The 18,581-nt window shown below is 37.7% G+C and overlaps 1 protein-coding gene across 2 annotated transcripts in view; it reads right to left on the bottom strand.

The window, feature by feature from the left end:
- CCDC14 (coiled-coil domain containing 14) overlaps window positions 1-18,581 on the bottom strand; it is a 58,490-nt gene that overhangs the window by 7,480 nt on the left and 32,429 nt on the right. For both annotated transcript variants that reach the window (XM_028131152.2, XM_054713913.1), the window contains exons 10-12: window positions 11,621-11,703; window positions 2,165-2,383; window positions 1,957-2,089 (exon numbers count right to left, since the gene is read on the bottom strand). In XM_028131152.2, the coding sequence (XP_027986953.2) occupies window positions 1,957-2,089; window positions 2,165-2,383; window positions 11,621-11,703 (435 nt within the window). The remainder of the gene's footprint in view (window positions 1-1,956; window positions 2,090-2,164; window positions 2,384-11,620; window positions 11,704-18,581) is intronic.

Here is an 18,581-nt window from a genome sequence, read left to right as displayed (position 1 = left end):
TATTCTACACATTTCATATAAATGGAATCATAGGATACGATGCCCTTTGTGACTAGCTTCTTTTTACCATAAATACTTGATTATAACAGAGTTTTCACCCCAAAAGTATCCTCCGAAGAGATGTTATTTCTTTGGAAACCTTATAAAGACTTTCATAAGAAGAGAAAATCTCTCAATTACTTTATTTTGAACAAGAGTGGTATAGGCCAACATTTTAGAAACACTGAAGAAAGCCTGATTAATTATAACACTACGGATACAAGAAATATCGTTTGCTTTTCCCACTGTTCAATAAAGTTTGAATCAAAGTATTCTTTGAAATATAAATGTGGACAAAAGGCAGTATTTCTATGCTAACATAGCTTATAAAAGTCATTTCAAATGTTTACAAAACTAAATTAATAAGTTAAATACTATATATATATATTACTATTTCATCTAATTTCCTAAAAGTTTATAATCAAAATGTTCCTTCATTTGAAATACAAAGGAGATTGTTTTATATTCAGAATTGTTTTGTATTTGAAACTATGAACTTCCAGGATCATTCAAAGGGATGTTCAGATCTAAGGATATTCAGGCCTAAAATAATTGACTTCTCTTCTGGGACTTTAAAAAGTAGTTGAAAATCCAATCCAAAGCCAAATGTTGAAAGAGAAAACTAAACTTTGTAAGTATCTATATCTATACTAATAAAAGGGTAATATGCTAATTAGACTAGATGTCTTCTGGACATCCTTCATGAAAAAGACAGGGGCATGGCCAGCCCCCCCCTCAGCAGGGACCCCCACCCTGATGGTTGCATGGCCAGCCTGAAAACCCCCTATGGCCCCTCGCTCAGGCCGGCTCCACCCCCAGTGGGAACCCCCACCCCTATCGGGGGCCTATGACCCCTTGCCCAGGCTGGCCCCATCCCCCATCGGGGACCCCCCACCCCATTGGGGGCATGGCCGGCCTGCAAACCACCAGCAGCCCCTCGCCTAGGCTGGCCCCACCCTGATTGGGGCCCCCACCTGTGTACCAGGCCTCTATCCTGTATAATAAAAGGGTAATATGCAAATTAACCCTAATAGCAGAACGACCAGAACGACTGCTGGACCAGTCACTATGAGGCGCACTGACCACCTCTTGGTCCCTTTCCCTGGCCGGCAGGCTCCAATCACCTGATGGCCACCTGCTGCAGGGGCGGGGCTGGCGAGCAGGCGGGAAAAGCTGACCTCTAAGTCCCTTCCCCCAGCTGTCAGGCACCAATCACCTGATGGCCTGATGGCGAATGGGAAACAGGGTGGCAGTGGGGGCAGGGCTGACTGCAGGCAGCTGGGGAAGATGGCCCTGATCTCAGGCCAGGCTTAGGGACCGTACCCATGCACAAATTTTGTGCGCAGGGCCTCTAGTATAGTATATAAAAACTGAGGTGATTTTATTGAGTAAAGACCTGTTCAGGTACATAGGAATCTTAAGGGTAGGTGCCAACTTTCATTTTACTGATGAGTGGGGCTCAAAGAGGCTAATGACTTACCCATCATCATATGGCAGGAAGGCTACTGTGCTAACTGCTTCTCCCGAGTTATTTCTTTGTCCTCCCATCAACCCTATTCATGTCCCCACTTTACAGCTGAGGTATAGAGAGATAAATAACTTGCTCAAAGTCATATAGCTAAAACATGGTATAGCTAGGGTTCCACTCAGGTCTCTCTAGCTTTAGAGTCAGAGCACTCTTAACCATTTTGCTAAATAAGTCTTTAGCTCCTCATCCGAGCCCTTTTCCTGGAATCAGGTGGTTTAAAAAAACATTTGCCAGGTTTGAAATTCTAAACTAATTTATTTGAAACAGAAAAAACATTAGAAATTAGCAAAAAAATAACAAAAGAAGGGAAAGAGAACAGGTCTAAAATTATTTTAAAGTTTATAAATATATCTATTAAAAGGAATAAGTTATTCAAATTTCAATATTACCTGGTTAAGTCTCTCAGTCGAGTCACCTCGGCATCACGCTGACGTAATGTTATTCCCAATATCTGATTTTCCTTTTCAGCAGCTTCTAACTTAAATCGGCAGCTTTTCACATCAACTAAGGCTTCCTCCAATTCTAAAACAACAAATAAGTTTCAGTTTCCTTATTCCTTTTTTAAAATGTGACCATAACTACAGCTCAAATACATACCAATTTTTATTTTGGTTGTCTCAATGTCAAATTGCTGTTTATTTTCAAGTATAGTTTCATCTTTTTCTTTAAATATACCAGCAAATCTTTTGTTTTCATCTTTCTGATTTTCAATCACTTTTAAAAGCTCTTCATTTTTACTCTGTAGTAATTCCTGGCTCTTTAGTGATTCCTGTAATTGATTTTGAAGTGACTTATTCAATGATTGAAGGGAAAACACTGTAAGACAAAACAGATCAAATAATTGTTTCCCCAATTTAAAAAGCACAAACTTGGCCTGGTGGGTGTGGCTTGATTCAGTCCTTGAGCATTGACCTCTGAACCAAGTGGTCACAGTTTGATTTCCCATCAGGGCACATGCCAGCGTTGCGGGCTCTATCCACAGTGGGGGGCATGCAGCAGGCAACTGATCAATGATTCTCTCTCATCATTGACATTTCTCTCTCTCTCTCCCCTCTCCCTTCCTCTCTGAAATCAATAAAAAAAATATTTTTTTAAACATAAAAAGTATAAACCTGGAAAAGAGTTTCATTTAAAAAAGAAAAGGCTTAGAATATATTGATTTTACTTAAAAATTACAGGCTTGAGCAGTTCTGTGTTAATACTAAATTATTTTGTTTTTGTTTTTTTAAGTTGTTTGGCAGAAGTCATGCCTTTCCTTTCAAATAGATATTTTGGGCATTAAAACATTTTTTTTTTTTAACACTCACTCAAGGACATGCTTAGAGAGAGAAAGAGAGAGAGAGAGAAACATTGATTGAGAAACATCGACTGGCTGCCTCCCATATGCTCCCCAACTGGGGATCAAAGCTGCAACCCAGGTATGTGCCCTGACCAGGAATTGAACCAGCAACCTTTCAGTGCATGGGACAATGCTCAACCAACTGTCCACTCTGGGTGGACCTTTTTATTAGCTTTCTTAATGACAGAATCATACACAAGTTTTTAAAAAATTCACACACCACATATTACCAATGATAATCATGATTCTCAGTGAAGAGGCTCCCTCCCGCCCACCCTTACTCCCCCGAAGAGGCAATCACTACTAACTTCGGTATCTTTCTAGAAAATGCTTTTGCATAAAATAAATACAGCGTGTTCCAAAAACATGTATACACACTTTAACAGCTTATAAATCAATTGATGTTTCTTCTCAGCCAGAATAAGCTTTGAACAAAGGAAATTCATCCTAAAATGCTACTGGAAATTTGAAACGCATTGAAGTACAAACACTGCCTTTCTGGGGGACACCCTGTATCCCCAAAAAATGTATACACACTTTAACAGCTGATAACTCACTTAATTTTCACTTCTTTTCAGGTTTAACTGATTTGAAATAATGGGTGAAGCCAAACTAAGTTTTAAACAAAGAAAATTTATCCACTAGACTTTTTAATGGGGATACATAAAAGATAAAGTTTATGGTACAAAACCAGCAACAGCTGATGAATTGAGAGTGCACAATACTGAAAGAAATGATTCTTGATGTTTGCAATTCCATTGCTTCACATTATTAGTAGTGCATGGACCAGAATGGTCATCAGTTAGAAAAGAGGCACTGATAAAAAAATTATTAATTTCTGTACATTCTTTTAAATTTTGAAAATAAACTGTATGTTAATAAACACTGACTTTATAATCATTCAAAGTGTGTATATATTATTTTTGGGACAATCTATATTTAAACATAATGAATCACATTACAATACAGCAATAGTTTCTAACCTTGCTCCCCAACCTCCATAAGATTTTATATATTATCATAGAGCTATCACATTCCTTTTAAAATATATTTTTATTGATTTCAGAGAGAAAGGGAGAGGGAGAGAGAGAGAGAGAAACATTAATGATGAGGGAGAATCATTGACCGGCTACCACCTTGCACAGCTCCTACTGGGGATTGAGCACACAGCCTGGGCATGTGCCCTGACCGGGAATCCAACCATGACTTCCTAGTTGATATGTTCACGCTCGACCACTGAGCCAAACAGGCCAGGCTATCACATTCCTTTTAATGGCTATAAAAATATATGACACTACTCACTTAAAAAAAAATGCAGCCTTAAGTGAAGGCTTACTTTGTTTGAGGCACTGTAGTAGAATCTGGGCATACAGTGGTGAACAAGAGACAAGGTCCATGCTCTCAGGGACCTGGTAACAAGCAGGTAATATAAATAGCATAAAATGCTCTCAAGGAAACAATAAGTAAATGCATAGAGAATAAAGAGATAAGCTACTTAGAATGGAAACCACTTACTATATATATTCACTTTCCCCCTACCATCCTTCCTAAACCCATCATTTATTCAGAGTAGGATTCAAATGATCTTTTCCAAAATTACACTGGTGAAGTTGAACACATTTATAAGGTGTGTGCTCTGTTAGGTGCTGGTATTTTTCTTATTCCAAATATTTAAAAAATCAAGCCTTTGTCATATAATGTAATAAAAAAAGTTTCCCATTTTGTTGATACATTTTGAATGTATTTATAATTTTGCTGTGCAGAAAATTAAAAAAAAAATTTTTCTGAGATATATTTTATCAATCTTTTCCTTTGCAACATCTGAGTTTTTGTCATGCTTAGAAAAAATTCCCCAAATAGGAAAAAGAAGTTCTCATCTTTTCCTCTAGTACTATTAGACTTTTCTTTTCTTTTACTTCCAACTTAGTGATCCATAAGAACAATATGTCAGTATCTGTCAAAATTGCAACTGTATATATATATGTGTGTATATATATATATATATCCACTGACTCATCAATTCTACTGCTATAATCTGTAAAAATGCTCACACGTGCACAAAGATATATGTACAAGATTTTTATTGTAGCACTGTTTGCATTGGGAAAATGGGAGAAGTACCTAGATATCTATCAGCAGACAACTTTAAATACATTATGATATAACCACATAAACGAAAACCCAAGTAGTTCATAAACAGAAACATATTTATGTATTTTGCTAGCGAAAAATGCTATTACATGTTAAATAAATAATGCAAGCTATAGAAGAGTGTGTATTGTACAAATCTCATTTCTAAAAGTAGTTCTGGTATTGCTTATCACATCTTAGATACTCGGTAGCTATTTGTGAAATAAATTAATTATATATGAACAGAGGATATTTGAAATTGGAAATATAGCCTTTTTAAAAGAAAAGGGATATATTATTGGGAAGCAATATCATGGATCTTTCATATTTCTGTTTCTGTACTATTTTAAATGTTAATAAGGAGTACTATTCCTATTTTTTAAATTTTTGATTAAAAAGAAATTCTGCCCAGGGTGGGTGGCTCAGTTGGTTGGAACATCATCCCATACACCAAAACGTTGCAGGTTCAGTTCCCAGTCAGGGTACGTACCTAGGTTGCAAGTTCCATTTGGGGTACTACAGGAGGCAACCAATCAATGTTTCTCTCTCACATCACTGTTTCTCTCTCTCAAATCAATAAAAACAAATGATACACTAGATCAGAAGGATATAATTGATATTATATTGATATTACAAAGCAGCAGAATACACACTCTTCTTAAATGTACATGGATTATTCTCAAAGATAGACCATATGTTAGGACACAAAATATGTCTTAACAAATTAAAGTAGATTGAAATCATATGAAGAATCTTCTCAGATCACAATAGCATGAAACTAGAAGTCAACTATAATAAAAAACCTCAAAAACATTCAAACACATAGAGAATAAATACCTTGCTATTAAATAATGAATGGATAAACCGTGAATAGAATACCAATGACATCAAAGAAATAAAAAATTTCCTGGAAACAAATGAATAAACTCACAACAATTCAAAATCAATGGAACACAGAAAAAGCAGTCCTGAGAGGGAAGTTCATAGTATTACAGACCTACCTCAAGAAATAATCATTACACAAGAAGCCCTAACCTGTTTGGCTCAGTGGATAGAGTGTTGACCTGTGGACTGAAAGGTCCGAGGTTTGATTCTGGTCATGGGCATGTATCTTGGTTGCAGGCACATCCCCAGTGGGAGGTGTGCAGGAGGCAGCTGATGGATGTTTCTCTTTCATCGATGTTTCTAACTCTTTATTCCTCTCCCTACCTCTCTGTAAAAAATCAGTAAAATATATTTTTTTAAAAAAGAAAAAGCTCAAATAAACAATCTAACCCTACAACTAAAAGAATTAGAAAGAGAACAACAAAAAAAGCCCAGAGTAAGTAAAAGGAAGGAAATAATAAATATCACAGCAGAAATAAATGACTTAGAGATTAAGAAAACAACACAAAAGATCAATGAAAGCAAGAGCTGGTTCTTTAAAAAGATAAACAAGATTGATAAACCTTTAGCCAGACTCATCAAAAAACAAAGAGACAGGACCAAAATAAATAAAATCAGAAATGAAAAAGGTAAAGTAACAACTGATACTATAGAAATTCAAAGGATTGTAAGAAAATACTATGAACAACTATATGCCAACAAACTGGACAACTGGACAAAATAGACAAATTCCTAGAAACATACAATCTTCCAAAACTGAATCTGAAAGTATCAGAAAACCTGAATAGGCCGATAACAACTGATGAAATTGAAGCACTAATCAAAAAACCCCAGGCAAACAAAAGTCCTGGATTAGATGTTTTCACAGGTTAGTTTTACCAAACATTCAAAGAAGAACTAATACTTATCCTCCTCAAACTATTCCAAAAAATCCAAGAGGAAGAAACATTTACAAGCTCTTTTTATGAGGCCAGCATTATCCTAATTCCAAAACCAGAGAAAGACACTACAAAGAAAGAAGATTATAGGCTAATATCCCTGATGAACATAGATGCTAAAATCCTCAACAAAATATTGTCAAATTGGATCCAGCAATACATTAAAAAGATCATACACCATGACCAAGTGGGATTTATTCCGTGGATGCAAGGATGGTTTAATATTCAAAAATCAATAAATGTGACATACCCATAAACAAAATGAAGATTAAAAACGTAGAATCATATCAATAGATGCAGGAAAAGCATTTGACAATATCAAGCACCCATATTTGATAAAAACTCTAAGCAAAGTGGGAATAGTTGATCATATCTCAACTTAATAAAGGTCATATATGACAAATCTACAGCCAATATCATACTTAATGAGCAAAACTAAAAGCGTTTCCCTTAAGATCAGAAACAAGACAAGGATGTCTACTTTCACCACTCTTATTCAACACTAGAGGCCCAGTGCACAAAAATTCGTGCACTCGGGGTGGGGGAGTCCCCTCACTCCAGCCTGCGCCCTCTCACATTCTGGGACCCCTTGGGGGACTGGGCCTAAGCTGGCAGTCACACATCCTTCTGGCAGCCTGGGAGCCCGTGGAGAGTGGGTCTAAGCCATTAGTCGGATACCCTTAGCACTGCCGCGGAGGCAGGAGAGGTTCCCGCCACTGCCACTGCACTGGCCAGTCATGAGCCAGCTTTTGGCTGAGCAGCACTCCCCCTGTGGAAGTGCACTGACCACTAGGGGGCAGCTCCAGCATTGAGCCTCTGCCCCCTGGTAGTCAGTGAGCATCATAGCAACCAGTTGTTCCCAGTCGTTCTGCCATTAGGGTCAATTTGCATATTACCTTTTATTATATAGGAAAGTACTGGAAGTCCTAGCCACAGTGATCAGAAAAGAAGAAATAAAAGGCATCCAAATTGGAAAGGAGGAAATAAAACTGTTCACTATTTGCAGATGACATGATATTGTACATAGAACACCCTAAAGATTTCACCAAAAAAGCTAGATTTTATAAATTTGGCAAGTAGAAAGATACAAAATTTACACTGGGAAATCAATGGCATTTTTGCACACTAACTAGAGGCCTGGTGCATGAATTTGTGCATGGGTGGGGTCCCTCAGCCTGGCTGGCGATCAGGGCCGAACGGGACCACAGGAGGTTGGTCTGGGGGAGGTTGGCCGGCCAGCCAGGGGGAGGGGCTGCAGGAGGTTGGTCAGCCAAGGGGAGGAGCCGTGGGAGATTGGCTGGTAGGGGAAAAGAGTGCGGGAGGTTGGCTGGCCGGCTTCGGGGAGGGGCCATGGGAGGTTGGCTGTGGGAGCGCAATGACCATCAGGGGACAGCTCCTACATTGAGCACACTGCCCCCTTGTGGTCAGTGCATGTCATAGCGACTGGTCGACCAGTTGTTCAGTCATTTGGTCACTTAGGCTTTTATATATAGAGATAATGAATTCTCAGGAAGAGAACTGAAAAAACAATCCCACCCTAGCTGGATTGCTCAGTGGATAGTGTCAGCCTGCGGACTAAAGGGTCCTGGGTTCAATTTCAGTCAAGGGCACATGCCTGGGTTGCAGGCTTGATCCCCAGTAGGGGTCGTGCAGAAGGCAGCTGATCAATGATTCTTTCTCATCATTGATGTTTCTATCTCTCTCTCCCTCTCCCTTCTTCTCTGAAATCAATAAAAATATAGTAGGGAAAAAAATCCCATTTGTCATTACAACAAAAGAACAGATACCCTGGAATAAACTTAACCTTTTGCACTCGGATGTCGAATGCAAATTACTCTTTGAATGTATCAATAATTTGAAATATAAAAAAATCCAAATAAATAAGTTTGAATGAAAAGAAACTCCAGTTTTTTATTCTACTGCCGCGCTTTGTAAAATCTGGGGTATTTAAAAAATTAAATCCCGAGTAGAATAAAGGAATCGAGAAAAAAGCAAGTGAGTGCAAAGGGTTAACCAAGGAGGTAAAAGACCTGTACTCAGAAAATTATACAACATTAAAAAAGGAAATAGAGGAAGATATAAACAAGTGGCAGCATACACTATGTTCATGGATTGGAAGAATTAACATCATTAAAATGTCCATATTACCCAAAGCAATCTACAGATTCAATGCAATCCCTATAAAAACACCAATGGCACCTGGCCTCTGTAGCTCAGTGGTTGAGCATCGAACTATGAACCAGAAGGTCACGATTCAATTCCGGTCAGGGCATATGCCTGGGTTGAGGGCTCGATCCCCAGTGTAGGGTGTGCAGGAGGCAGCTGGTCAATGATTCTCTCTCATCATTAATGTTTCTCTCTCCCTTCCTCTCTGAAGGGAAATTTAAAAAAAAAAGTTTTTAAAAAAGGCACATTTCACAGATCTAAAACAAATATTCCAAAAGTTTATATGGAACCAAAAAAGACCTTGAATAGCCTCAGCCATCTTGAGAAAGAAGAACAAAGTTGGAGGGATCACAATATCGGATATCAAACTATGCTACAAACCCACTGTAATCAAAACAGTCTGGTACTGGCAAAAGAACAGTCATGTAAGACAAATGGAATAGAACAGAGACCCCAGAAATTGACCCACAGCAATCTGCTCAATTAATATTTGAGAAAAGAGGTAATAATAGCATACAATGGAGTAAAAATAGCCTCTTCAATAAATGCTGTTGGAAAAATTGGACAGGTACATGCAAAAAAAAAATGAAACTACACTACCAACTTACACCATACACAAGAATAAACTTAAAATGGATAAAAGACTTAAATATGTCTTTTTGACAAAACCATAAAAGTCCTAGAAGAAAATATAGGCAGTAAAATTTTAGACATCTCACATAGTAGTATTTTCACCAATACATCCCTTAAGGCAAGGGAAATAAAGGAAAAAATAAACAAATGGAACTACATTAAACTAAAAAGCTTCTGCACAGCAGGAGAAACATCAACAAAATGAAAAGGGAACCCACTATATGGGAGAACACATTCGCCAGTGATATATCTGATAAGGGATTGATTTCCAAAATATACAAAGAACTCATACAACTCAACACCAGAAAGACAATCTAATTAAAAAATGGGAAAAGGACCTGAATAGACACTTCTCCAAAGAGGACATCCAGATGGCCAATAGACAAGAAATAATGCTCAATGTCACTAATCATCAGAGAGATGCAGATTAAAACTACAGTGAGTATCACCACATGTCTGCCAGAATGGCTACCATCATTAAAAAAAACAAGTACTGGTGAGGATGTGGAGAAAAGGGAACTCTAGGACACTACTAGTAGGAATGCAGATCGGCACAGCCACTATTCCTCCAAAAATTAAAAATGGAACTGCCGTATGACCCAGCAATCCTACTTCTGATAATATATCCTAAGAACCCCAAAACACAAATCAAAAAGAATATATGCACCCCTATGTTCATAGCACTGTTTATTTACAATAGCTAAGATCTGCAAACAGCCCAAGTGCCCATCAGTAAATGAATGGATAAAAAAGCTGTGGTACATTTACACAATAGAAAACTATACAGCTGTAAAAAAAAAAGGAGCTCTGCCCAGCCAGTGTGGCTCAGCAGCTGAACATCGACCCACCATTCCATTCCTGTCCAGGGCACATGCCCAGGTTGCATGCTCAATCCCCAGTGGGGGTCGTGCAGGAGTTGGCCGATAAATGATTCTTTCTTATTGATGTTTCTATTCCTCTCTACATCTCCCTTCCTCTCTCTGAAATCAACACACACACACACACACACACACACACACACACACAGCTCGTACCCTTTGAGATAGCATGATGGACCTGGAGACTTTTATGCTAAGCAAATAAGCCAGTTAGAGAAATACAAATATCACATGATCTCACTTATGTGTGGAATCTAATAAACAAAAAAAAAAACCTGACAAATTAAATAGGTCCAGAGGCATGGATACATGGAACAGAATGACAGATCTCAGTGGTGAGGGAAGTGGAGGGTCGGGAAGAGGTTATCCAAAGAACATATATGCATGAATGCATAACCCATGGACACAAACATTAGTATGGGGAAGGCCTGGGGTGGGTGGGGGTTGGGTGGAGGGGGGCAAAAAGGGAGAAATTGGGAGACATCTGTAATACTATCAATAACAAAAAAAATAAAATCAATAAAAACATATCCTTGCCTGGCCGGTGTGGCTCAGTGATTAAGCATTGACCTATGAATCAGGAGGTCAATGATTCTCTCATCACTGATGTTTCTATCTCTCTCCCTCTCCTTTCTTCTCTCTGAAATCAATAAAAACGTATTTAAAACACACAGAGAAAAAAACATATACTTGGGTGAGGATTAAAAAATAATAAGTCTACTTACGACAAAATAATTAAGAAAGCTCAATTTTTATCAATATTTCCAGAGCCACAAGGAATTTACCATGAGTTCTTAAAGTTATTTTTGTTGTTGTTTTTAATCTTCACCAGAGGATATTTTTTCCATTGCTTTTTCAGAAAGAGTGGAAGGGAGGGAGGGACACAGAGAGAAACAAAGATGTGAGAAAAACCCATTGACTGGTTGCCTCTCAGCATGCACCCTGCCCCGGTCCAGGCACGAACCTGCAACCCAGGTACATGCCCTTGATTGGGAATCTAACCCACAACCCTTCAGTATATAGGCCAACTCTATAACCACTAAGCAACACCGGCAAGGGCAGTTCTTAAAGTTCTTTTACCTACATTCAAGGTTGCATTCCTGAGAACCATATGTCTTTTTAGTTTTTCCTTGTTCTCTAAGTTGCTGGTTCAAAATTCTCAATTGCCTAAAGGAAATAATGAAGAAATATGAACATGAATGCAAGAATCCCAAGCTCATTTAACAGTGTACACTTGATAGCCTATTAAAAACGATAATACAAACAGTGGTACCCAAGAGGAGAGCATAAGTCCGTATCATCCCCAAAAGAAAAAACACACAAATAAACAAAACAACAAAACCACACTATTACCACTATTTGGAGGCCTGAGATTAAAAGGTTAACTTCTGATTTTTACCTATTTACTTTTTAAATTCTTTTATCTTTTCAATGATTTCCTTGTTTTCCCTCTTTTGTTTCCTATCTCTTCTTCTATCTTCTCTGTATTTTCACTACTATAGCAATGATCTAGTTTTTAACGTATCTGTCATAACTATGTACTAGAATACCTACAAGACTGACTGCTATCAGATATCTATCTGCTTAGTTTGTCACACACTGAAAAAATTGGGAAACTTATCTATACTTTCAATAATTTCTTTGTTGGATGGAGAAGTTAATGGTCTGTTTAAATAAAGAGAATGCTAGTAAGCAGCAACTTTGCCCTACAAATGAACATCACACTATGTATAGCTGCTTCACAAATATGAACATACAGAGGGAACTACAAGTGTTTTACTTATAAGAAGTTAACATTAAAGGTTATCTCTAGTATCTTCCCAGAATTACTTACCTGAAAATATTCTGCATTATTTACTTTTGTTACTGAATCACATCATGTACTTGTGTTAATTCCAGACAGATTAAAGAGCGAAACATAAAATATACAACAAACAAAACCAACTATATAAGTTTTAGGAAGAAAGCTATAAAATCTTGAAGTGGGGAAGGCATTCCTAAGCAAGACTCAAAATCTAGCAACCATATAAGGGAAAGAATAAAAGATTTAACTATGTCAAAATTGGAAACTTTTAAAAATATATATATACATTTTTATTGATTTCAGAGAGGAAAGGAGAGGGAGAGAGATAGAAACAGCAATGATGAGAGATAATCATTGCTTGGCTGCCTTCTGCACATCCCCTACTGGGGATCAAGCCTGCAACCCAGGCATGGAAAGATCTCCAAGATACATTATGAAGTGAAAAATACCTTCCACATATATCACAAACAAGAGGTCCATACATTTAACAAGCTCCTGCAAATCAGTAAGAAAGGCAGTAAAAAGTGATCAAGGATAAGAATGGGTAATTCACATAGGTCTATTTCTACAGAAATGGTCTATAAGCATGTGAAAAATGCTCAGACTCACTAATATGAAGAAATGCAGGTTTAAAACAGAAGATATAGCCCTGGCTGGTGTGGCTCTATTGGTTTGAGTGTTGTCCCATGCACCAAAAGATGGCCAGTTCAATTCCTGGTCAGGGCACAAACCCAGATTGCGGGTATGATCCCAGGTCAGGGTGCGTGCAGGAGGCAACCGATCAATGTTTAGTTCTCTCTCCCTTCTTCTCTCTAAAATAAATAAAAACACAGTAAAAAAAATAAACAACCAGGAGATATTTTATGGTCACAAGATTGGCCAAAACAAAAGGAAATAACATTATTTGTTGGTGAGGAAAACGTGGTATAGGGAAATGAATTATCTCAATTGGTGGGAGTCTATTGGTATAATAACCATTTTGGCAACAAAATGTAAACTGTTTCATAACCTTCAACAAAACAATTCTAAGTAAACTATCTAGTCTCAGAAATAGCTGTACATGTGCAAAACTTCTACAATCTTGTAAATACATATAAGGATGTTCACAACAGCAATATTTAATACTGAGAAGTTGGAAACAACTGAAAATGGTACATAAATTATTGTATATTCATACTAATACTCACATACACATATTTTTTTAAAAAAGACATTCATATGTACTGCCATGGATAGAACTTCAAGATACATTATGAAGTGAAAAATAACAGAACAACAGCATAATATAACTCCACTTTTAAAAAACAATACTGCTTTTCTGAAGTTTCCCCTTGGCAACAGAGAGCAGATCTAGAAAAGGCAGCAAACTGGTCATCCATAACGCCAAATGGAACACTTCTTTAGGTATTTTCCAGATAAACAGCAGGTGCCAAGGTCCTCTTACACACCAAGTAGGTGATAGAAGCTTTGCTTGACAATCTTTTTATATGTCCTTGGCCAGATTCTTCTTTCGCCAACATAGCCAATTTAAACTTATCACTCATTACAAACCTCACCTTCCTACTTCCTTTCAACAGGATATTTTCTTATTTTCACTAAAAAATAACATGGTTTGGGGACAAAATCTGTTATCCCTCTGTCCCAGGGTGTACAAGATTACCCATATGTAAACTAATCCTAACTTTTCTTCTAGTCTCATCAACTCCCTGGATCCCATCTCCTCCTATGCCCTAAGGTCTCTGCTCTTACTCTATTTATCTTCTCCATCTGCAGCTTCTCCCTCTTTATTGGCTCATGTGCCTGAGCTGAGGAGCATAGTAAATGGCTCTCATAATTAAAAAAATAGTCCCTCCAACCTAACGGTACCATTAGCTCTTCTCCTTCCTTCTGATTCTCAGCTTTCAAAGTCAGCCTTTTAAAACATGATTGTTGTATTTTTTAAAATTATCCTACATAATAAAAAGGTAATATGCAAATTGCATCACTCCACTACGCCCACGATTGGGCCGGCTGGAGGTGCAGGGGGTGGGACTCAGGGTGGCCGATTGGCTGGCGGTAGGAGCGGGAGTCGGGGAGCGCCTCCCGATCGGAGTTCCTCTCGGGGTGGCTGATGGCGCTGGCGGGAGGCGCTCCCATAAGCGGGTGGCCAGAGGAAAACTGCTGCTGGCGGAAAACTGGTGCCGGCAGCCAGGTGAAGGGAAAGTCTATTGCACGAAACTTCGTGCAACGGGCTTCTAGTATATGATAAAAAATAAATAAAAGACTCTTTTAGAAAAGTATAATTATGCATGCTTTTAAAAATATATATTTATGTATACTTTAACAAAGCAAAAGAACTGTAGACATTTAGGCAAATGTTACTTTTTTAGTTCATTCATTCTTTTTTTAATCCCCACCTGAGAATATGCTTATTGATTTTAGAGAGAAGGAAGGGAGAACCATCGATGTGAGAGAGAACATCAATTGGTTGCCTTCTGTATGTGACCCAATTAGAGATCAAACCTGCAATCTAGGTATGTGCCTTGACCTGGAATCGAACCTGCAACCTTTCAGTGCACAGGACGCTCCAATCCTGAGCCAAACTGGCCAGGGCAGTTCATTCATTCTTTTTAAATATAGCTTTATTGAGATAAAACTACACATATTTAAGGCGTATAATTTGATGAGTTTTGACCTATGATATGGTGAAGTCATCACCACAATTAAGGTATTTCTCACCTAAAATGTCCTCATGCCCCATTTCATAACACTTCCTTCCCAGATAATCACTGATTTATAGATCAGTTTGCATTTTCTAGAATTTTATATTATACATATACACAATATACAGTTGTATGGAATCATACAATATGTACTTTTAGCCTGGCTATTTCCACTCAGCATAATGATATTGATTCATCCATTCTGTTGCATGTACCAATAGTTCCTTTCTTTTTATTGCTGCGTGGTATTCTATTGTATGGTATCTACATTTAGATTGTTTTCTATGAACATTCAAAACAAGTACATACTCTTGCAATTCTGAGTAAAAACCTAGGAGGAAATGACTGGATCATATGGTATCTTTAATTTCTAAGAAAACCTGAAAAACTTTTCCAAAGTCATATACCATTTTTCATTCCCACCAGTAAATTATGAAAGTTTCTGTTCCTCCACATCCCCACTAACACTTGGTATGGTCTTTTTAAATTTTTTATTTTTATTTTTGCAAGGCAAATATCTTTACTCTTGCAGGAGGGTGGGCACACACACGTACCGCTTGGCTTTTTATTCCAGACAAATGTGACCTGTCCCTCACTCTTGATTGGAGCGTAGGCTCACAGTCTTTCACGATGGGCTAATTTAAAAGAAGGGTTGACCTCTGCCATTTCAAAATGGCGGCCCCCAGGGGAGCTAAAAGTCATGAGGGCCAAAATGGTGGCTGCCAGTTCTTTTAAACTTTAGCTATTCTAGTGGGTATGCAGTGGTGTCTCACTGTGGTTTTAATTTGCATTTTCCTAATGAGTAATGACAAAGAGCTTATCTTCATGGGCTTATTTGATATCGATATATTTTCTTTACTATGTCTATTCAAATAGTTTGCCCATTTTATTGAGCTGTAACAGTTCTTTATACATTCTAGATACAAGGCCTTCATCAGATGGATGCATTGCAAATATTCTGTTTGCCTCTTCATTTTTAGTAATAGTTCCTTTGAAAAGCAGACATCTTAAATTTTTATAAATTCCAACATAAATTTTTGTTTTACTTATATTTTGTTATATTTAAAAAGACTTTCTCAACCCAAAAGCACTAAGATTTTCTCCTGTTTTCTTCTATCAGTTCTTTAGATTTAGCCTGTATATTAGGATCTGTGATTCATTTCAAGCTAATATTTGCATACAATATGAGGTGAAAGTTAAGTTTTTTATTATTTTTTTTAAATAATATGGCTCTCCCAGAGATCCAAGATTGTGGCAAAGTAGATGGAAGCCACGCTCACCTTCTCCCAGGACCAATCTGGAATCACAACTAAAATGCAGAATAATCAACATGAATAACCAACTGAAGACGAGCTGAAGAGACATCTGATAACCAAGGATGTACAGAAGCCACACACAATACAGTATACAGGTGATGTATTATAAAATTTTACACCTGAAACTTATAAAATTTTATTAACTAATGTCAGCCCAATAAATTTAATAAAAATAAAATAATAATAAGGCTCTCCAATTGTCCTAGCACTACTTATTGAAAGAGTATTCTTTCCCCATTGAATTTCCTTGGCAATTTTTCAAAAGCCAGTTAGCTATATGTGAGTTTTTCAATTACCTATTTTGTCTACATTCACACCAACACCATACTGTCTTGATTACTGTAACTTTGTCTTGAAATAAGAGTGTGTCAATTTTGTTCTTTTCCCAAAGTGTTTTGGTTATTTTAGATTCTTTGAATTTCCATATAAGTTTTAGAATAACCTTTCTACAAAAATATCTGCTCAGGTTTTCAATGAAATTACAAAGAATGTATACATTGATTTGGAGAAAACTGGTATCTTAATAAGTTTTATAATCTCTGGATGGGGTTTATGTCTCACATAGGTCTTCTTTAATTTTTCTCAGCAATGTTTTGTAGTTTTCACTGTACAGGTCCTCACACATCTTTTATCCAATTTATTCCAAATTGTTCATATTTTTTATCCTACTATAAATTGTAATAATTTTAAGTTGCATTTCAAATTGTTCATTGCTAATTCATACAACTATAACTGGCTTTTGTATACTGATCTCATACCCTACAACTTTGCTAAGCTCATTTTTTAAAATTCTAGTAGCTTTTTTGTAGATTCTGTAGGATTTTCTACAAACACTATGTCATCAGTAAATAAGACAGTTTTACTTCCTTTTTTTTCAATGTGGCTAGCTCCTATTTCTTTTCTTGTCTTATTGCACTGGCTAGATTCTCTAGCACAATGCTGAATACAATATCAATCATTATTTGCTGGATATTATTTAGACATGTTTCTAGTATAGAAAGAAAAAATAGCTAAACAGAATCTATACTAATAAAAGGGTAATATGCTAATTAGACCAGGAGACCTTCCGGGAGACCTTCTGGACATCCTTCCGGACAAAGCCATGGTGGTGGGGCCAAGGCAGAGGCGGTTAGGAGCGATAGGCCAGGAGGGGAGAGCAGTTGGGGGTGATCAGGCCAGTGGGGGGCGCAGTTGGGGGCGAGCAGGCCAGCGGGGGTGGGGGGAGCAATTGGGGGCGAGCAGGCTGGCTGGGGGGGCAGTTGGGAGTGAGCAGGCCGGGGGGGGGGCAGTTGGGGGCAAGAAGGCCAGCGGGGGGTGGGGGGCAGTTGGGGGCGAGCAGGCCGGCAGGCAGAGTGGTTAGGAGTGATCAGGCAGGCAGGCAGGCAGGTGAGCGGTTAGGAGCCAGTGATCCCAGATTGTGAGTGGGATGTCCAATTGCCGGTTTGATTGGAGAGGGTGCAGGCCGGGCTGAGGGACCACCCCCCCTTGCCCCAATGCACAAATTTTGTGCACTGAGCCACTAGTTTTTAAATAATAGAATATTATTACAAACACACTTTAAATATGATATGTACTGAATTTAGGATATATGATTTTAATGGAAGGAAAAGTAATGAATAAAACCAGAACTCACTAAGGAACTTTAGGCTAATATTTCTCTACTTAAAAAGAAAAACAAAAAGCTCACATTCCTAAATAACTTAAAAGAAGTAAAACCTACATTGTCAAGATTACTAACATTATATTCTGTAACCATAATTCCCACAGTTGTCTTAGATGTAATGTTCATTTTTAATCCCTTCTTTTATGTGAATTTGTATCTTGGTCAACTGGACTTAGCCATTGAACTATTTTTTCTAGTCCAACAGTGCTGTATTTCCTAAATATTTGCATACTTAAGAATATGACTATTGCCTTTACACTAAAAGGGCAGCTGATCACATATAAAATTCTTGGGGCATACTTTCTCTCCCTTGGTAAATGATGTTCTATGATCTTCAGGCAATGAACACTACTGTGAAAACTGAATTGTCTATAAAAGTTAATTTTATTTTGTTCCTAAGGTGAAGTAACCCTATCAGCATGTCTTGGTGTTGATCATTTTGATAAGTTTTTCTGAGATCCTGTATGTTCTATTGATCTGCTGACACATCTTTAGATTAGTAAATTTCCCTTTATGTACAGATAGTCCTCGGGTTACGTTGGACTCAACATACGTCGTTT

This window comes from Eptesicus fuscus, chromosome 3 (genome assembly GCF_027574615.1).
Source record: "Eptesicus fuscus isolate TK198812 chromosome 3, DD_ASM_mEF_20220401, whole genome shotgun sequence".
Taxonomy (NCBI): Eukaryota; Metazoa; Chordata; class Mammalia; order Chiroptera; family Vespertilionidae; genus Eptesicus; species Eptesicus fuscus.
The sequence above is the reverse complement of the archived record's forward strand: the minus strand, read 5'-3'. Positions and strand labels throughout refer to the sequence as shown.